The sequence below is a fragment of the Protomyctophum bolini genome (assembly GCF_963924005.1).
Source record: "Protomyctophum bolini genome assembly, chromosome: 7".
Taxonomy (NCBI): Eukaryota; Metazoa; Chordata; class Actinopteri; order Myctophiformes; family Myctophidae; genus Protomyctophum; species Protomyctophum bolini.
The window spans coordinates 13996505-14017914 of record NC_137868.1 but is presented as its reverse complement, the minus strand read 5'-3'; the positions used below and the strand labels follow the sequence as shown (position 1 = coordinate 14017914).

At 39.6% G+C, this 21410-nt stretch overlaps 1 protein-coding gene across 1 annotated transcript; it reads right to left on the bottom strand.

The window, feature by feature from the left end:
- Positions 1 to 9587: 9587 nt before the first annotated feature.
- ifnlr1 (interferon lambda receptor 1) lies at positions 9588 to 20109 on the bottom strand. The gene is made up of 7 exons (XM_080767654.1): positions 19779 to 20109; positions 17669 to 17795; positions 15703 to 15881; positions 15218 to 15405; positions 13666 to 13807; positions 12576 to 12706; positions 9588 to 11452 (listed from the first exon to the last, which is right to left on the bottom strand). Exons 1-7 carry the CDS (start codon positions 19813 to 19815, stop codon positions 10502 to 10504), a joined length of 1755 nt encoding a protein of 584 aa, XP_080623780.1. The 5' UTR covers positions 19816 to 20109; the 3' UTR covers positions 9588 to 10501.
- Between the last annotated feature and the right edge of the window lie 1301 nt (positions 20110 to 21410).

Genomic DNA, 21410 nt, shown 5'->3' with positions numbered 1-21410 from the left:
AAAGATAAGTGTCATTAGTGTTATGTAGGCCTACATCACATTAGAAACAGGCTGTATAGCCTTGTCAGCCCCCACAACCCATATTTTACAACTTAACATCCCCTCCCCCAAGCTTACATTTTAAATATACATTTTCCCCCAACTTTTGAATGTTTTCCCTTCAGCTTTGAATGAAGTTTAAGCCCAATATTGTATTATGCGTTTGTGACAATACCAATTTTATATTGAAGATGAAGTGTTAGCATGTTTAACCAAGTGGACCCTTACAGCTCTCAGTGTACAAATGGAACCAAATGGACCCTTACAGCTCTCAGGGTACAAATGGAACCAAATGGACCCTTACAGCTCTCAGGGTACAAATGGAACCAAATGGACCCTTACAGCTCTCAGGGTACAAATGGAACCCAATGGACCCTTACAGCTCTCAGTGTACAAATGGAACCAAATGGACCCTTACAGCTCTCAGGGTACAAATGGAACCTAACAGCTCTCAGGGTACAAATGGAACCTAATGGACCCTTACAGCTCTCAGTGTACAAATGGAACCAAATGGACCCTTACAGCTCTCAGGGTACAAATGGAACCAAATGGACCCTTACAGCTCTCAGGGTACAAATGGAACCTAATGGACCCTTACAGCTCTCAGGGTACAAATGGAACCTAATGGACCCTGTCCACTGTCTGAAGAGTTTGAATGCCAGTCAAAAAGACACCATGAGCCATATTGGAACAGTTAACTTAACTATTGTTATAAAACATAACTCCACATCTCAGTGGCATTCATTCACATATCAAGTTACCCAAACTGAATAATTTAAAACAAAGCTAAAGGTTTAAGTTTAACATGTAGTTACCTTCTTGCTACAGCCAGACCAAACACACACCAGGAAGAATACATCACAATGCTGCTTCCACTTCCGCTTTATATAGTTGAGGCCATCACAGGAGCCAATCAGCAGCCTGGCTCCTCCTACACGTTAGCCAATCACACGCAGTCACCACACTTTTTTTTCAATTCAAAGGAGCTTTATTGGCATTGAGAAAACATACGTTTACATTGCCAAGGCAAAAAGCACAATAAAACAAATTAACAATACAATCAAAACTAAATGTATGTACATTTGAATTGAAAGTCAGAATATTCAATAAATCATTGTCACACACACACACACACACACACACACACACACACACACACACACGAGCGAACTTTCGAACCTTGAATGTTTGGGGACAGCCTTAGTGTGTGTGTGTGTGTGTGTGTGTGTGTGTGTGTGTGTGTGTGTGTGTGTGTGTGTGTGTGTGTGTGTGCCTGCGTGCGTGCGTGCGTGCGTGCGTGTGACTGTGTGCGTGCGTGTGACAGTGTGCGTGCGTGCGCTGGCTGCATGTGTATGAAATTATGCTATAGGATATTGCAATAACTAATCCATACAAGTAAAAATGCAGACGACATAGGGGGCACAGTAACCCAAGTGGGGTTACTGGTCCAAGCGGATAAATACAAAACAGTTCTCTCCTAAGAAGTAGAGAGTCAATATCTCTCCCTCTACCGTGGCCTTTAACAGCCTCAATGGCATTACTCTGAGAGTGGATCAACTGAAAGTGGATATAATTGTGTTACTCTGATCATATCTCGATTTGAAGTGGCCTAGTTATAGGCTAGCCTAGTACTTTGTTTACATTTAGATAATTTGAATGCCATAGGCCTAATGTTTAATATTTTGTTTTCTGTGTAAACTATGTGTGCTTTTTACGTCCTTGTATGGAATGGTTATTGCAATGCGTATTTCCATTTGATTTCCATTAATTCATTCAACCTTTATTTTCTCTGCGATACATTGAGGGCAGAGCCCTCATTCTCAATGATGCCAAGATTACAAAAGCATTAAACAGTGTAATATATTAAAAATAAGAACATGCAGGATAAAACGAGTTGAAAACAATAATAAGGACATCTTAAAACAGTGACAAGATTTATAACAACAAAATTAGCAAGCACGTTTTTAAATTGCCCCAGTGTGATCATGGAGTTAATTTTAAAATGCATTGTAATTGAGTCAGCGTTAAAACCGAAGGATGTTTTATCTAGCTCGGAGTTGGCCTTGGGGACCAATAATATGATGTGTTCCTGGGAACGTGTTTGACGAATGTAAGTATTTGGCCTTTTTACAGTGATGAAATATATGATGGTGATTTATTTTTAACAGTTTTATAAATGTAGTTCTCGTCTCATGGAGATGGCGATGTATAATGTGCAACAATGGGTATTATGGGTCACCTGTGATGAACCTTAGAGCCAAGTGGTAGCTGGCAATAGCAGCAGCATGTCTATATGATGTCCTCCTAGTTGTCATCCTCCGGATGATGGCAATGATTTTCAATTATGCTAAAATGGAAATAATAATAATCTTTATTGTCCCGAAGGATATTTGTCTTCACAATCTGTTCAACAGTTCAACACCCACATCAAAAACAACACAGAGCACATAACACCAAGACAATACAAAAAACAAAAAAACAAAACATGAGGTCCCCACTGTGTACAGAACCATCCTATCGGCGGGGCCGTTTGTTTAATGCCGCGATGGCTGAGGGGACAAAACTCCTACTAAAACGGACCTTTTTCCATGGCAAGGTTCTGTATCTTTGTCCAGATGGCATGAGGTTAAAGAAATGATACAGAGGATGGTCAGTGTCATTTGATATCGAGAGTGCTAGTCGTGTGATGGCCTTATTGTTCATATCAGAAAGTGTGGGTGTAGGAAGTCTGATGATTTTGGAAGCAATACGGGTGATACTGAAAAGTTTGTTCCTGTTAGGCATGGACAGTATGGTGTAGAAACATACAGAACAGTACAACAGAACAGGTTGAATAATGCTTTTGTACAATAATAGCAGAAGATGAGGAGCAACAGATAATGATCTTAATTTACGGATTACATGGAGTCTTTGCTGAAAGCGTGACTGGATAGATGTAATGTGTTGATCAAACCTATAAGTCTATTGTCCAGTGTGAGTCCAAGATATGTGAAGCTGTCAACCTGTTCTATTGATTTACCGTTAATGAGGAGTGGGTTAAGTCCAGTGTGGGTTGTTGTTTCAATGACCAGTTCTTTTGTTTTGACCACATTCAACTCTAGATAGTTGTCAGTGCACCACTGTGTGAAATGAGAAATGGTATTCTGATAGACCGTAATAGAGTTATTGTCATGGAGCAGTCCGAGAATGGCAGTGTCATCAGAGAATTTAAAGTAAGTGATGTTAGTGGGTATGGGGCTAATACAGTCATTTGTGTACAGAGTGTAGAGGAAGGGGCTGAGGACACAGCCTTGAGGGGCCCCTGTGTTGGTGATGGCAGTTGATGAAAATGATGTACCTACTTTAACTGTTGCCTTTTATTCTAAATGGGTTTTATTGCGAATGCAGTGAGCACTAACTATGAGACCCTGCAGATTATGTCTGTCTGTGTGTCTGTCTATCTGTCCCGCTGTTACACCACCCGCCCGCCACCAGAGGGCGCAGCTGTATCACACACACAAAATAAACATGCACGCAAAATTAAAATTAAAAAAGGTCTGTGTGTGTGTGTGTGTGTGTGTGTGTGTGTGTGTGTGTGTGTGTGTGTGTGTGTGTGTGTCAGACTGCCACAACAGCTGCGTTCGCTTCCCGCGTTAACATGTCTTACTGGTTGTCAGGACTATGACTATGATTCTGTCATCTCTCTTCCTTTACATAAGTAGTTCTTATATCTTACCATGGCATTATGTAGTCTTCTGACAACGAGATGACCAAATGCTGCTTAATGTAAGTGCAAGGCAAAAGACAGAAATGTTACTTTTTGTTCAAAATGGGTTGCCAACTAGTTAACCAATATGGTACAGTTTGGAAAGCAATCTATAAGTGTGTTTGCCGCTGGAATGTTCTTATGTGCCCATATGTATCTTCACAGAATAATCTATTATGATTCTGATTGATTAACATGTTGTTTGTGTCACACCTCGCTCCTCTGCCTTTGAATTTGAGCATTGACTTAGACCACTGGACTAATATTTGGCTTGACCTTAATGGTTATGTGGTTGATTTATGTTCTGTATTTGCTTAAGTCAAGAAAGGAAGTTGTAGTACTTGTTTACTAATACTGCAATCCTTCAGACTTATTCTGTTATTCTCTGTATGTTCAGTATTTTGCCTTGTCTTCCTGTTCTGTTTGGTTTTCTGTTAATCTGTTGGTTTTGTGTATCTTATTTTGTAGTATGGTCCCTAGTGTTTCCTGTCTGCCTAGTTACTGTTCCCTACCTTGTCTCACCTACCTTGTGATGTGTCAGTGTTTTCACCTGTGTCCTCTTAGTTCTGTTAGCCTATCCTGTGATTGATTGTATTTTGAGTTCACCTGTGTCTAGTTAGTCTTTGTCTATTTATATACCCCAGTTTGTTCCTTGTCAGATCGTCATTTCATGTCAGCGTGTATACTGTGTCCTTATTTTGCCTGCCCCATTTTATGGGAAGTTTAAGTTATAATTTAATAAACATCCTGAACTGAGAATCTTGCCTTTTGGTCGTACTGCTTTTGGGTCCTCTGAACGCACCCTGACAGTTTGTCAGCTTTCAAAGCATTTGTGGCAAATGGAGATGGGGAAGCTAGCTTGCATGTCATGTCATTAGGAGTTTGGGCATTATCACTTAATGATCACCCATGTGTCAGACGGTATAAAAAGATTGCATTTGTCTTCTTATAGGCTGCTGATTACAGTCAATTCTCAGCAACAACTCAATAATTTAATAAAAAAAAGAGTGAATTAAATTATGCAACTTCACACAAGCCCTTCGTAAGAGGTTTTCAATCTTTATCTATCCAAAATAAGTTACTACGGTACTTTGTTAATGAAGCCACACAAATCACGATGTGATGAAGCCACACACTCTACACAAAAACCTGGCAAAGGCACGCACACATGGGAGCCTTTATAGCACAAAGTGCCCTTACTTATGCCCCCATAATTTCACTGTTGCCAAAACAACCCTCATTGCTCTCTGTCGTGCTCTCATTCAAGGATAGCCTAGGTTATTTTTGTTATGTTTTCTCCTGCTGATAAGTCTGGTTTTAGGACATGCCTAGTTGCCTACTGTAGCACATCTATTTAATGCCCAAAGGTGCCCAAAAGTGTGAACTTGCTAGATTCCATTCTTGATAGGCTTTTTATTGTATTGGTCAAAAGCCTTATCTATTGATAATTACAATACCATACCATCCATATTACTAATATATAAACTAATAGATTAAGCGTATACAGTACACTTTTGATTGAGAGGATTTTGTTTAGCTTATCTTGTTTGTAAATCTACCGTCCTGGTACAGTATGAATTAATGGAAGTTTGTAAGTATGACCTTCCCCTCCCAAAAGTCTGTGCCCACATTGACAAACCGGCTGCAAGAGGGTGTATCAATTTATGTGGTGGCCATCTACTCTACTGTGTGTCTCCTTTTGCCAAATCTAATCTTTATAATAGAATCGTCCTACAAAGTGCTTCATCACAAGAACATTGTTTGTGTAAGGAGATCCACTGAGAAATTAAGACCCAACAACATTTGTATGCATACTGAATTATCAATTGCGATCCAGCTTTCACTTTCTTCATCACTTTGCCTTTCGCTTCCTGGTTGTGCAATGTGCATACTGTTCCTGTTGTGTTAATTTATGACCAGAGGTGGTTCTGTCTCTGTATGTCATTGTCATGCACGTAGCAGCATGATCTCTGATTAGTCAACTTCCGAGGGGACAGACATGCATACATATACTGTACAAACAGACAAACACTTCTCTTTGCCCATGGGGTACTAAAAACAAGATTGAATTTCATGATACGTTTTCTCAATGTTACATAATGCCACATTTGAATAAGGCAGGTAGACCAGCACAGCCAGGCCCCAAAATGTACTCGACTTTATTTTGACTGTAACCTGGCAACAGACTGTACTTTGACTCCTTTGTATGCTGTCTACCTTACCTCTTTATTGCTTGAGCCATAAAAATGCACAACATCTATGGGGAACTTGTTTGCATATAGGTTTCTAGTCTAATATAAAATGTCATATAATGATTATGTGATTATGTATTGTTTGAATATCATTTCACCTGGACACTTTGTGAAAAAAGTAAGGTCATTTGTTCTTGGTCATTTGTTCAGGTCCTAGAGGCCAAGGAAAAACCTTTGCGTATACACTATCTCTGTAGTCATATGTTCAACACAGATCTGTTTGATTTTTCATATTTTATTGATATATTTGTTTGTTTATTTATTCATTTTCGGACAGCAGGGGCATATGCCCTAAGACAGAGCAACATGCACACAGATATGTAAAAGACAAGAAAGGGAAAGTTACCTTAATGCAGGCAATGTGTTGCATTTGGGCCCGTGACATTTAGGGCCTAAATGTCAGGGGCCCAAATGCAGCGCATTGCCTGCATTAAGGTAGTTACAACCCTAGCTGCGTCACTTCAATTTTGGGGGAAATGTGTTATCAACAAAAGTAATAGCCCACCACCCCCAAGAATGTCCTTAAGTTCCCTCTGTGTTGTAAGTTTTGGCATGGAGGTCAGAGCTCCAGAGCTTTTACTTCTCCATGGCACCGCAATCACTCAGAATGTGTCCAACTTGTGTTTGGCAAAAAATGAGTTTGTGAAGTGTTTCCTTGTGCTTCTGCTCGGTCAGTACTTTCATCAAAATGATGGAGTCTTTCTCACAACCCTCTTTGAGGCAATCAGCAGGTTATCCACGTACTGCCGGATTAATGTCTTTGCTGTCGGGTGGAAATCTTGTGTCCAAGACCCTTCCTTTTTTATGATTAAAAGAGAAATAGTAAAACAGTAAATAGTTAAATAATCTATTCTAAACCTATCTACAAGCTCAAAGATCGGCTACCTTCACAATTCTTGTGCAACACTCTTATACGATGAAGTAATTTACTAATAATAAATCACGTTGAAATATGGAGATGCAAGGTTTCTGCCGGACAGCATAGTGCTGTCCTCGGGGAGGTTCAAATCATTCAGGACATCAAAGCTCTACTATTGGGCATTGGTGTTAATTAACTAAGTACAATTACTAAAGTATCATAATGTACAAGCTCACAACGCATCGCATCACAACGTATTTTGTAACATTGTGGTATTGCCATTTTGTTAATTAAAACCACTGGGTTTTTGTTGTTGTTACAAGTGAGAGAGGAATACTGTTTGGAGCGTATGTTATCAATGTCTGGAAGTCGGGATATTCGCCCTCAGGGCTAATATGAAAAGGCACTAAAGGCTCCACTTCTGCCATGGAGACTGGTATTTGGAGAATATACCTTATACCACAGAAAAGAGACCCCTTGGTTGTACAGCCTAAGGCACTAAAGGCTCCACTTCTGCCATGGAGACTGGTATTTGGAGAATATACCTTATACCACAGAAAAGAGACCCCTTGGTTGTACAGCCTGTAAATAAGAAAAGAGAGACCCTTCGGCTGTGCCGTTTGTAAATTAGCTATAAGTGTGCTGTCTGTGTGTGGAACAAGCATCTAAATGTTCTTGCTTTGATCTCGACTCCTAACCCCCCTCGCTTCTTGCGTGCGTTCAGCGCACCACCAGCACTATCGCCACTGCTCCCATAGAGTTATAAGCATAGATATTTAAAAATCACACCCGTGTAACGTGAGGGCCGCTCTTATCATCTTACAACATGATGATGTAAAACAAACATTCTCTTTGCTTAGATTAGATTGCTTAGATTTATTTATTTATTATTTATTTTCCTTTTATTTATTTTTCTTGCTATTTTTGTTTTTTGTTACTATATTTTTTTAGTTTTTCCTGGTGAAATGCAAGGAATTGTTTCTGTATATTGGCATATTCGAAATAAACATGACAAACAAACAAACAAAAAAACCTAATAGACCTATAGATCCCTGCCAAAACCATTCATGCAGTGATTGCATAGCTGCTGTATGAGCATTGAACAGATTGAATGTTAAGTGAAAAAAGGCAATGTGGAATTGTGGATGATTCTACTGAAATTGGCTCAGTTTTGCAGTTGTGTTCGTTTTTGGCATGCCTCCAACTCCCACAGTTCTTACGTGTCTACCTGATGTTTCGCTACGTTTAACTCTTGCACCTTGCACTTGCACTGAAATTTGCATAGTTTGTACATTCACCTTCAAGTGTTGTCTTGTTCTTGGGAATCGGATATATAAACTGTAATAATCCCTGCATGCAAAGCCCTGTTGCTCTTTGTTTGGGTCCAAAACCACCTTGAGCCCTGACATATTTGTCCCCAGGGCCTCCAAATTTAAGCGCAACTACCTCTTTTGCATATTTGTGACGCAGTTCATCAACTGTCTGTATCTGAAGCTGAAGCATTATACTCCACTGTTTTTGTTACTCCTCCAGTGAAATGTTTAGATATGCTTTTTGATGGAGTGTCCTTTTAAAGGTTGAGGGTGGTTTTTTTTAATTAATTTATTATTAATTTATTTCCTTTTTTTCCCCTTGCTGTTTTCACAATTTGCCATTTTTTAAGCCATTTTGTTGAGTGAGGCAGCCGTGCGATAAATTATAAATCAGTCTCAAGGCAGATCATCCAGTTTAAAACAATTTATTGAAAATACTTACCTCAAATGCAGTTACATTTATATAGCAGTATTATGCTGTACGAGTTACTGTACGTGACTCGCATCACATGGCTTCCACAGTTTGGACATGTTTAGTGGTTTACAACCATGTGTATAAGATTGCATTCATGCTACAATGTGCCCTGGTCTTGTCACTGTGGCATGGCTTGTATGCTCTCCCACCCTCATAAGGAAAAAACAGCAATAATTTCACCTGCCGTAATTCCATCCACTGAAAGAACAGCAAACAAGGATGAGAACAAAATTCCTGACAGAAAAAACAAGCCTTATGAGTAGGGATGTCCCAATCACGTTTTTTGGCTCCCGATTCGATTCCGATCATTTGATTTTGAGCATCTGCCGATAAAGATTTTTCTCGATCCGATATTTATATCTATGGAACATTTATGCCATACAATATCCCAAATCACAGACAATATCCAGTCTGATATGGATATATCCACACGTCCCAAACTCTTCTCCCTTCTGGCTCCAAAACTGTGGAATGCACTTCCCATTGCAGTCAGAACTGCAGCATCACTCCCAATCTTCCGCCGTAGTCTGAAAACCCACCTTTTCAGACTCCATCATGGCCCATAGCACTTACCCTACCCCCTTAGATAGCATTTCTGTAGACTTAGATAGCATTTGATACAGACTTATAGCATGTTATGCAGACAGCATTAGAATTGCATTGTATATAGTCATAGCACGCCATAGTACATATGTATAGCATAGTAGTATATATGTATAGTTTATATGTATAGTTTCATTATATAGATATTCCACTGTTACTTTCTTAGCTTACGCATGTTTCATGATAAATGCTTTTATGTGATGTATTTCCATGCTTTTGTTCTTGCTTAATGTAAGTCGCTCTGGATTAAGAGCGTCTGCTAAATGCCTAAATTGTAAATTGTAATTGTAAATTGATATATAACATTGATACTAGGGATTCCCGATCATGTTTTTTGGCTCCCGATCCGATTCCAATCATTTGAAAATGACGCGATCGGCCCCGATTTCCGATCTTGCCTTTCAATTCTCATTCTGAACATGATCGTGCAGACTTTGTCAACCTGAACCTACCATGAGAAACAAACAACACTGTCACTCTCCCTGTAATCCAATAAAGGACCACGAATAGACTTTGTGCAAGACATCTGATGCTGTGCGTAATTTAGCCTATAATTTCATACAGTATGTTCATTGTTCATAGAGTATGAAATGTTAAAATACCAGTTTTGTTCTTAAATAATCACTTCAAATATTAAAAACGCATTCTCGTTCTAAGACTATTCTCGATACAAATCTTGAAATGGCATGGCAACATTATAATACGTTTGCTGTATTTTTTTAAATCAGGCTAAGCTATTTCTCCACTCATTTGTCCAGTTTATAAAGGGTAGTAAATTAATTTGGTAGTGTAGGCCTACTGTAAAGCAGTGGTTCTCAAAATCGTTTCACATTGTGACGTCCTGGATTTTACATTCATTAAAAGATACAAATTATTCACTACTAAAGTTATCCATGGCACTTTTAGAGCATCTTGCAAAACACTTTTGGGTCGCCAAAAACTTGAGAAAATTATTTAAAGATATAGTAGTTCAGTTTTAGTGCATATAATAATTATTCATAGCAGAGGCTCAGAGCTCCTTGCTTGATCATCAGCTACCAACGGAGACATTGCTTTGACCCAGTTATGTAGTTCTTCAGTGCTCCTTTCCATAGTGTAATCGATTTCCCGCCTGGCTCTTTATAAAAGTCCACAGGGCTGAAACCTAGTCTGTTTTACTTTGAGGATCCAAATGAAGAAAATAAAATTCTAAACCTTTCGGTATAGAAAGCTGAATTATCCTTGAATTTGTATCACCCAACCACCCAGAAACAATTGATCTCCCTCATCCTCGTCTCCATCTCCACTAGGATCAGTCCTGTCATCTTCACTATTGTCCCCTGCTGTTATTCCATGAGGGGAGGCTGGCATCCAGTTTTGTTTGTAACCCGATTCAAACGTGACATGCCCCATTTGTGAGGTCTGATCCTCTGTGGAAGAAGCAGGGAGTGAAAATTTGAATGGAGAGTCATGGGAGTTGTAGGGAACCTGAGATGGGGAGATGCTCTGGTCATAGTCTGAGTCTGACAACTCAGATTCAACACTGTTCAGGGATAATAATGTTACAGGACAGCCTTCCCCTGTGTCTATCAAGTCTGATAAAAGTGGTTGCCACTTTGAGATAAGTGGAATTACTGTGCCAGTCATGGCACTCCTCGAACCCCTATTGCACATGGGGAAAGACAGTTGTCCATTGCTATCTCGAGATGTGGGCAAAAGCAGGGTCCCTTCAGAAATTCTGTCTTGAGAGTCCAAATCACGGAAAGGTGATGCCTCATGTGAGGTCACCATTTTTATTGGTTCAACTAAATTCCAGTGTGGCTTCCCGAGAGGAGACGGACATAGGATCATGTCTTTTGTGTATTCAGGAGTGGGCTGCTTAAACTCCTGAGCCTCTTCATCAGATGCATGAACGCCCACAGCACTGTAGATCGCAGAGGACTGGTCGCTGGTGTCTTGGGATACGGTTGGTGCACGAGAGGAGCTACTGTCCCAGGACATTGCTGGGAAGGGGATCAAGTCCTGAGGGGAGTATCCCCCAGAACTCTCTGAGCGGACCTGCACCGGCGTCTGGATTTTGGCGTAAATTGTTTGGCTGTCACTTTGAGAGCAAACTGTGGGTTTGCAAATGAAGAGATTCACATCTGGAGACTGCACAACATTATCTTGGATTCTTAATCTGGTTACCTGTGTGCAAGATAAAAAGAAATTTTGAATTTCATTAGAGGCAATTTTGGTCACATACAGACTACAGTACAGAACTAATATGTGAATCTTCTGTATAGGTAATAAAAGAAAACCGTAGTCGGATTAACAGGATGTCGGACTAATGCGCACTACACACTAAAATTAATTTCACCCACCTTTTAAATAATGCATAATGAAGCTGATTCTGATACTAAAGTGTCACACAAAAGTAGTTAAAATAGTGATCCACAAGCTAAAAATGTGCTGCATTGTGACATGATTTCGAGCCCCTCCTATATACAGGTTTAATCAATGTTTGTTTTTAGTTCAATGTTTGTTTTGTAAATGCCATTGACAATGAAGGGAAAATTTACGTCATATTGTCCCTCATTACGTCATATTGTCTCTTTATTATTAATGGAATTTAATGTTTGTGTTGGCACCGTTTTTTTTTATATCACCATTACATCACCTAATCAACATGAGTTAGACTTGAATATATTAGCGACCCTCACTTCACACAGGTGTGATTTTTAAACTCCACATTCCACCCGACAGCAACGATATAGGCCTACAGTAATACACACATACCTGCAGCTTATAAGACCAGCAAAACATGAGGTACAAAAGTGATATAGTAGATAACACATCTGTAAATTGCCCGCGGATCACCAGTTTAACACCTCTACACATACAATCTACACATAAGTGGCAGGTATGTAAATGAGAGATTAGACAGAAGATACATAAGAAAAAGTTAAAAGTTCACAAGAAAAATCCACATAGCTGGTCTCTAAGGAAAGTAAAGTCTGCGTGTAGGAACAGATCCATAATGAAAGACAAATTAAATGAATTACGGACATTATTGAAAGGTCAATGTCCATATTGTTTTAAACAAAGCTACACACACAGGTCTAGACAGAACCAACAACACCAAATGTAGATTTCTTGATTGCACAGGAGATATTGCACAATGCACGATGATAGAATTACATCAGTTTTGTTTTGGGTGCAAAAGGACACCGAGGCACGTACAATGTGCCAGGGCTTCCAGTAAATAAACATTTCCTTGTAGTGATTCATGCACATGAATGCATGGGAAATCCCAGCAGAGGTATCTTACCAAGACTCTGGGCATGCTCTGTTTCTTCCCGCCCTTCACGTAGTGAATAGTAAATACAACTGATATTATGATGAGCACCATCAGGAGAACCGCAGCAATCAAAATCCAACGATAAACCACCCAGGGGTCACCTAGCATGGAGAAGGGTATTTGTGTCATGCACCTATATAAAAAAACAACAACATAATCTGACTGAACAAGACAAGTTTCGAAGTGGAAAACATCCCCTACTGACAAAGAAGGGCTGGTGTGTTCTTGGAAAGTATTTCCTGAATGCACCAATATACCCACAGAAAGTGTTATCTGTTGTTATCAGGGCAATCACTATTAGGAAGTGACCTTGATATTTCTTTATTAATTAATTATGACAGCCTCTAAATTAAGATTAAACTTTGGCAGAGGTTTGGGTTGTGTAGTTAAATTGGCCAAAATAGTCACATTGAGTTACATTTCACTGCATTGCGTCAATTCAATTAAATGAAGCGGATTCTGTCACATCCTGACAAGGCATTAATGTCATCTTCATTTGAATTAGTAAGAAGATCCATGGAACCAGATCCATATCAACAATCCAGCAACATTTTGGATTAAAATGTATTTTAATCAACGTAGCAACTATTGAAGATATCTCACCAATATTTGGATGGAGTTACATCAAGACAAAACTACACATCCCAAATCTCTACCATTGTGTCATTCTTCTTTAAGCTACAGGTGTGGTTTAAATAGGCTAGCAGGCCTATACAGTGACATTCTTGATCACGAATGCCAATCATGATTGTTAGCGTTGTCCCGATCGGATCGGGTGATCGTAAATCGGCGCCCTGCATGCATCACGTAATTTCCAAATGATCGGAATCAGATCGGGAGCCAAAAAACGTGATCGGGACATCCCTAGTATCAATATTATATCCATATCATGGTATTCTCTGTGATACTGATTTGGGATATTGTACTATTGTGATATGGCATAAACGTGTTTTATAAAATATCGGATCGGGAGCAAAAAAAAACATGATTTTCAATTTGCAATATGGAGAAAAACAAGTCTTCTCCTACAAAAGCAGAAGTGTGAGAACATTGCCATCACCTTCCAGCGTGCCACAGAAGAATGCTTTCTCACTTGGAGGTCGACCCGTCTGGAAATTTGGCCCGTAGACCACGTAGCCACAGTATTTTGTGTTGTTGTTCTTCAAGTTGATAACAAATTGGCTACTTGTGCTTTCATTGTCCTGACGAGAGAGTGGGACAGAAATATGGTGCATCCAAAAAAGGAGGTACAAAAACAATGGAAAATTCTAATAATAATATTAATAATAATAAAAACAGAATTTAGTTTTGTTCACAGCAGCCATGTTGACATAATTATAATATTACTTCCTTCACAGGTGTTGCCAATATGATACTAATTAAGGCTAAGGTTTAATTTCCTGTAGCAGAGCCTTTCTAGTGATCCGACATGCACAATGTAGATCTTTGATAGACAACCCCATGCCTGGCTACTCAATACATGACTACACAATTAGTCTTGCATATAGTCAGACTACTATTCCACAATCTCCGAATGCTATAGAGTCTAGAGTCTACACCTCCTGAAAGCCGAAAATATATTTAAAAATATCTTTAAAACATGTTTTATGAATTTCCATTTCTGGCTAGCAGTGAGCTTGCAAGCAGTGAGTATGCTTTGACGAATATGATTCCAAAGAAGTGTGCACAATTTCACGTCGTTTGGGCCAACGGTGTCGGAGATTTAATAGCTGTTAAAGGGATAGTTCCCATTTTTTTAACTTAAGCTGTATGAAATACTTGCCATATAATATGGTCTTTCCCTAGTGGGTCTGATCGAGGGTAGCTACTGGGAGCTAAGTCGGGACTTGATCACCCCGGTTGGGTCACCCGAGTGAGCTGGGGTATGGTGTTCGCAAGACCCTAAACCCCGATGACCTTGGGATACATCACTGAGGATACGTCCCAGGTGCATCCAAGCGATGTATTTTCGTTCTGAGGTATTTATATTTTATTTATATATATTTATAGTGACTCATAGGAATAGACTATGTGACAACCAGGCAAAGTAAATTAATTCGTAAAACTAACGTCATTTGTGTTTCTAAAATATTAGCGTAACTTTCGTTCAACTTTGACCCCTCTATCACTTGGAACTCTTTTTTAGGCGTAGGTAAAAAATGAACGAAAGTTGCACTAATATTTTAGAAATAGGTCAACAATACAAATTACGTTAGTTTTGTGGATAAATTTACTTTTAATGCGTGGCCCCCTGTGCCCCCCACAAAATGACCGGAACTACTTAATATTTCACCAAAACCAGAGCAGAACTCCCACCACGGGACTCGGGCAATCAATTAATACAGTTGCAACCAAGTATTTCATACAGCTTAAATTTAAAAAATCTGAACTACCCTTTAATTCACAGACAGACACACATTTTAGTGACCTATCACTGCTTTATGGCTGCTGTGAAAAATATTTAATTAAATAACAACAAAAAAAGAACAGCAGAATGCATGAAATAAAGAAATAACACTGCTTACAAACTATAGTTGTAAAGCTGACCAATTGTGGAAAATATATATTTGTGAGTGTGCCTGCATGTGTGTTTATGTGTTAATGAGAGTCACCTGTGCAGCCCACTTTGGGTCGGTAATATAGAGTTTATAATATGTTCCATGCTCAATGGAAGATGGCTGCTTGTTATTGTTAAAAATGTCTGCAAGGGGTGTCCCGTTTGGTCCCGAGGGCAAGGTAACGTTCACATTCAGTGAGGACATTGTAGGTGTTACCGACACGATGGGTGGCCCAAGAACAGCTATGAAATGGGAGGGAAAGTAAGGTCAGAAAAGGACAACAAAACATAAAAATTAAAAATAAAGGACGGGGTGGGGGTCGGGCAGCAGTGGTGGAGAGAGATAACTGTTAAGAGTGATGAACTGTTTTGCAGAAAACAGGCAAAACGCAATTAAAAGTGCTATGCATAATGCATTAAAAGACATTTAAAGACAAAGAAACCCAAACCACCAGTTTAAGCTTACATTTTGGTCACCATTGCAGCCTATGAAATAAGATTCAAATTCTGGCAAAGTTAATGTAACTAAAGTTGGCTTACTGTCTGCTATTGGTATGAATCTGTATGTTTGACCATGAGAAACCCCATTGGCGTTGACTCGGGCAATGTAGTGAACATCGGGAATCGGTAGGGTCTCTGCAGTCAGGTCGCAGGACAGAGCAGTAATTCCTTGACACTCGAGTTTAGATTTTTTATTTTGCTGATCCTCATCCCCATGCCTGAAATGAGTAGAACAAACACGTTGTTAAATTAATTAAAGTCACCATGCACGTCATCTTAGGTTTACAGATTCCATTTATATGTCCAATAAAAAAAACAATTACACATAGTCTGATGAAATTGTTACTGGCATTAATTTGAAACCCATAATTAAATATTCAGTGGAGTGAAACGGTCACGAGTCATGTGACATTTGACCCAGAACGGCGCACCACATCGGGCACGCAGATAGCAGATACTCTACAGCATGGGGTTCCCCGAAAATGCTTTAGCCATGTCTCGCGACCCCCTCCCCACCACCTATAGACCGATTCAGAAACGGGTCTCATGGCAGGCAGGCAACATATTTTCTGTAGGCGGAGACGACATATCTGCGGTTTCCCCGCACCTCCTTCTACTATCATTACACTGTCATTACACTAACATTACAAAGATGCCCAGAACATCGGGATGAACCTGTGTAGCAAAAAAAACAGAATGTCAAAATATATACCGCGGTGGCTGAGACCAGAGCCATATAGTAATGGTTGAGAGTGAGACAAAGCAGTGAAAGGTCCTGAAAGATACATAACGTCTTACCCAATACCCAATCTTTCTGTTTTAGGAACACAAGGCTGCTGTACTTTATACCTCATACTTTAATGCTTAGTATGAGGTATAAAGTAGGCTACAGCAGCCTTGTGCGATTTCCATGAAATTATACATTATATACATTCCCAGAAAGGAAGAAATGCAGAGAAAGAGTACAGAGGAAGAAATGCCACTTATTTTTCTTTTCAAATCAGCTTCATGGTGACGCTATAATAGGCCAAATCATGTTTACCTAGGTATAACCGATCTGTGTACAACTTTGTATGTGCACTCCCTAAAGGCCAAGGAAAAAAAATTCCCCTGCATTATTCACATCTGACGGTTATAGCACCACCATGACACAGATTGTTTTGGTTTATACTGTATTACTCCTAAACATTTTGTCCAAACAACGACAAACACTCCTATCCTCCTGGTGGAGACCTGTGCCCCGAGGGGCACTTTTTCTAGTTATATTCTGCACTTTTTCTAGTTATATTCATTATATGTGATTATTCCCTAACGTTTATGTCATAATTTGGCTCCTTATTACGTGCTGCAACATACTACTGTACCACAGGTTAGATGAACTGAAACCTGTGTGTCAAATGAGGAACTGCTATTGAGGGGGCATGGATGGGCCAATTGTCTTTGTCTGTGCAGATTTGATCCCTCAAAGTTTTGCATGCGATTCCATGTGACAGTGGCGGGAAGAAAAGTCAATAGGATTGGGGAGGCAATAGACATTTTGTCTGGGAGATGATGTCATTAGTAATTAAAGTTGACATTTCCACTTTGTCGAGATAATTTGTGGGAACTGGGCAAGAGTACGCGAAAAAGAAAAATGGTCCTTGGGGGGCTGTGAAATAGACAGAAAGTTTCAGACCGTCATCCTGCGAGGAGAAACTGACTGAGGCCCATACTAATGACCAGGAACTGTAGCATTATATCTGAGCCACGGGAAGTCAAGCTGAAGTCAATTCACAGCACACAGCTCTGACATTGCCGGCAGCGATAAATTGATCGCACCACTGAGCTGTATCTGAAACTATGAATAGAGTGAGAGAGGCATGGAGGTCAAATGGATACAGTAAAGTATACCATCATAGTGTTTAGCAGCTGCTCTGTGTGCATCTTCGAGATGATGAGTTAATGAAAGTATACTGTATATATAGGTGTGATAAGCAGGCAGCCACCTGTGCTCCATGAGCCTCACCTCCAGTACTCGACACTGTACAGAACCTGCTCTCCGGAGATATTGCGCTGGTCACGCTTCCAGTGGAGCACATTGTTGAAGTTCTTAGAAATGAATTTTGGGCTCTCATCACTGGCAGCGAGACAGCCTATAGATCAGGAAAGGAGTCACAAAGTTATTATGAAGCAGAGTCACATTCAGTTTTCATTTCTGGACCTCTTTGCTCATTTTGCAGTTGTCACTCAATCTGTTCGCTATTCTGTAAGCCTAGCTGATGCATCAGTCAGCTAGGCTATAGCCATTATGTTTCACAACCTCAAACTGAAATTGCGACATCATACGTTGTATCCATGCCAAGATACATAATATGTATATGGACTTGGGCGTTGCCGCGTTACATATTATGTAACGCGGCAACGCCCAAGTCCCTATACAGTACTTGCTACTGGTTGCCGAGGAAGTTCAGACGTGTGATCAAATTAACTGATGTCCAAAAGTGTCCGTTGAGTAGAAATTTAATTATATTTATTAGCTGCTCATAGTCCCATACTTCGTCATACAAAATAAACATAACATAAATCATCAAACGCACCAGCCCTCATGAACACAGTCAACTGGTTTACCTCTGCCACTGGCAACCATGGCAACGTAGATTGGCAAATTGACTGAATCATGGAAAACAATATGGTGGCTTAAATGGCTCTTACACTGTAGTCATATCTAAACATTTTTAGTTCCACCTTCGCACCTTCATACAATACGTGCATTAAAATATATATGAACAGTTGAACACATACAAAAACTAATTAAAATCGGCTTGGTATTTACGTAATTGTGTTGAATCTATGATGTTTGTGTTTGATGTATGATATGTTTTACATCAGGGGTACGCTACTTAACATTGCTCATGGGTCACCCAGAACTGTGTCCAAGGGCCTTAGCCAAAACTTTTCTGCCTGTTGTTGGGGATGTTTATGCAATTTTGTACAGTTTAAACAACTACAATTAAGGAAGGTTACAAAATGAGCAGGGATTATTCACAAAATATGAACAGTACAGAATGTGAAAAGATTGCTGTTGCAAAAAATGAAAATGTTTACAGTAGATTTGGCTGTGACTGCTTCTTTGATCACATTTCTATGACTATAACAACTTGCACGGGGTTAGTAGCCTAATGTAAATGATTTGTCCCCATTCATGAAAGGTGAATAACTATATATTTCATTATAGTTGCTTTGACTACATAGCTGCAGTCAAAGCAGCTACATGTATGTACAGTAGTAGTCATGTTGAGTAGCTCTGCTTTACATACATCACAGCACATTTTCTAAATGTTTCACAGCAACTGTCTCCACCGTCCACTGCAGGGCCCACTATCATTTAAATTTTCATCACACAGCCACAGAGCCATGCACAGGTAAGGTACCAGACAGAAAGCTTACATTTTATCTGGATCGAGCTGGTGTAAAATAATTCTAAACGGTTCTTTCTTCAAAAAAAAATCAAAAAAATCAATAAAGGGCTTGAACAGGCAACAGAATGTTGAAGGCCTCTGTATGCGGACAATGAACTTTTCATGGATACTGCAACTGGAGCACTGTAATACATTTTAGCAGTGCCATATGTTCACTCGGTATTCTGATCCACTTACCCAGAGCATAATGCACTTATATAAGACATCCAAAATATGTGAGCTGTGCAGACATCCAAAAAATATAATCTGTGCAATGCTAGCTATATAATCAATAGTGACCTTATGAAATTGCTTGCCACCACGAGTCCCTATCATTTACAGGGTTCTCTAACAGGGACTCTAGGGAGATGTTTACCAGCCTCTGTAGACATTTTTAAAGCTCAGCTCAAGACCCACTTCTACAACATTGCTTTTAATTGATCTTTTATTTTTGTTATTCATGTCCTCACTGTATTGCATTACTGCTTGTTTTTAATGTTTTTGCCTTGCTTTTCTTTTATTCTCCATTTTTCTGTAAAGCACTTTGAGCTGCATTTCATGTCATGAAAGGTGCTATACAAATAAAGTTTTATTATTATTATTATTATTTAATTCACTAATTCACCCGAAAAGAAAAAGAAAAGACAAAAATCAACTGTGTCTGTCTTTTTAACTTACCGTGCAGGAGAAGAATGAGAACCATAACAGGCAACATCTTTAGCCTATTATGTATGGGCGGACAGCGAGAGAGAGGTATGAGGGCAGACAGAGAGAGAGGCGAGATAAAACACCCACTCTCACGTTACTGCCTCATTGTTTTGAGGTGTTGGTAAAATAACCATGTGATGAATTCCATAGAAAAACACGGTCCAAAATAATCCTGAATAAACCAGCAGTCAAACAGGGGGAAGTATCAATTAGGACAAAATCGTGGCTACATTATAAAGCCTCTATCTGTGTACAACCACCTGTGTGTGTCTTCCCTGTGAAAGGTGTGTTCTTCCCCAGGTGTGTGCAAGTGGACTTTGGAGCGTCTTATCACATTGTTCCTGTTTCTCACTTACAGTAGGTTCCACCCCCTCTGACAGCTCTCTATGTTTTAGGCTCTCTCTCTCTCTCTCTCTCTCTCTCTCTCGCTCTCTCTGGTCTGTGCTGTCTCTCTTTACGTTGTCCTCAGACTGTCTGACACAGACTGTAGTAGGTGTACTAGTCTTTCAGGTTTGGTCTGATGTTTTCAGAAAATTATCCAGATTGTACCTCATGGCAAGAGAAAGAAAGTGAAAGGACACTGTGACATCACACACACTTGGGGCATGCAGTATGTGTACATACTTTCATGTGAGGTCAACTCACAGGAATTTCTTTGTATTGTAATGAATGAATGAATGAATGAATGAATGAATGAATTAATGTATGAGCATGTAATTAATGTTTCAGCCACCGAAAATTGTCTGGCCTTGTGTCATCCACACATATGCAGGAATGCCTTTTTGGGTTGTCTGTTCCCTCCCAGCTCTCTAACACTTCTGTCTCCCATCATTCATCCAGCCATTTGCAATTTCCACTCACCCAATCAGTCTTGTCCTCCTGCAGTTCCTGGCACCAGCCAATCCGCTGACTTCACTCAAGCCCTGTATAAATCACCTGTACTAGAGAGATGTTTTGCTTTCTGCGTCTCTATTTACTGTGAGTTATTACAGGGCTTTGTTGAAAGCTCGGTTCCCATTGGTCAAGCAAGGCAGGACCAATGGGTCTGTTGTTTGCTCATGCCCTATCTCTGTTTATGTTGATAACTTGCAGTGGAAGTGGAAACTACGTAGGCCTATAGCTTGTTCGCAAATTAATAATTTTGAAATCAATGTATTCATGTTGTTAAGAAAGAAGAATGTGTATTAATTGATATAACGCAAAGTGAGGCTATTGTTTGAAAACAAAGGACCATTATTTTACAGTATCAAATTAGCACATGTGTGTTCACAAACTGTACACCCTAGTAACTTCCTATAAATAGCTACATACTGCACACTGAAGCCACAGCGTTATTATCACCTGTCAGCCCAGCTCCTATAATATCTATTCTACAGTATTATTTCTCACATGATCAGTCGTATAAAATATTGCATGTAAATTGCAATGATCCACTTCATCAACCTTCATTGTGTTTGTGTTGACCTTCTCACAGTTGATCATCTTAAAAAAACATTTGTGTCGTCTCCGTTACCTATTCTATCTGCATAATATAATTTGTCTTTTTGTTATGCTCTACCATTTACATTTAAAGGTTTTCATTAATTCAGGGAAAGCCTACAC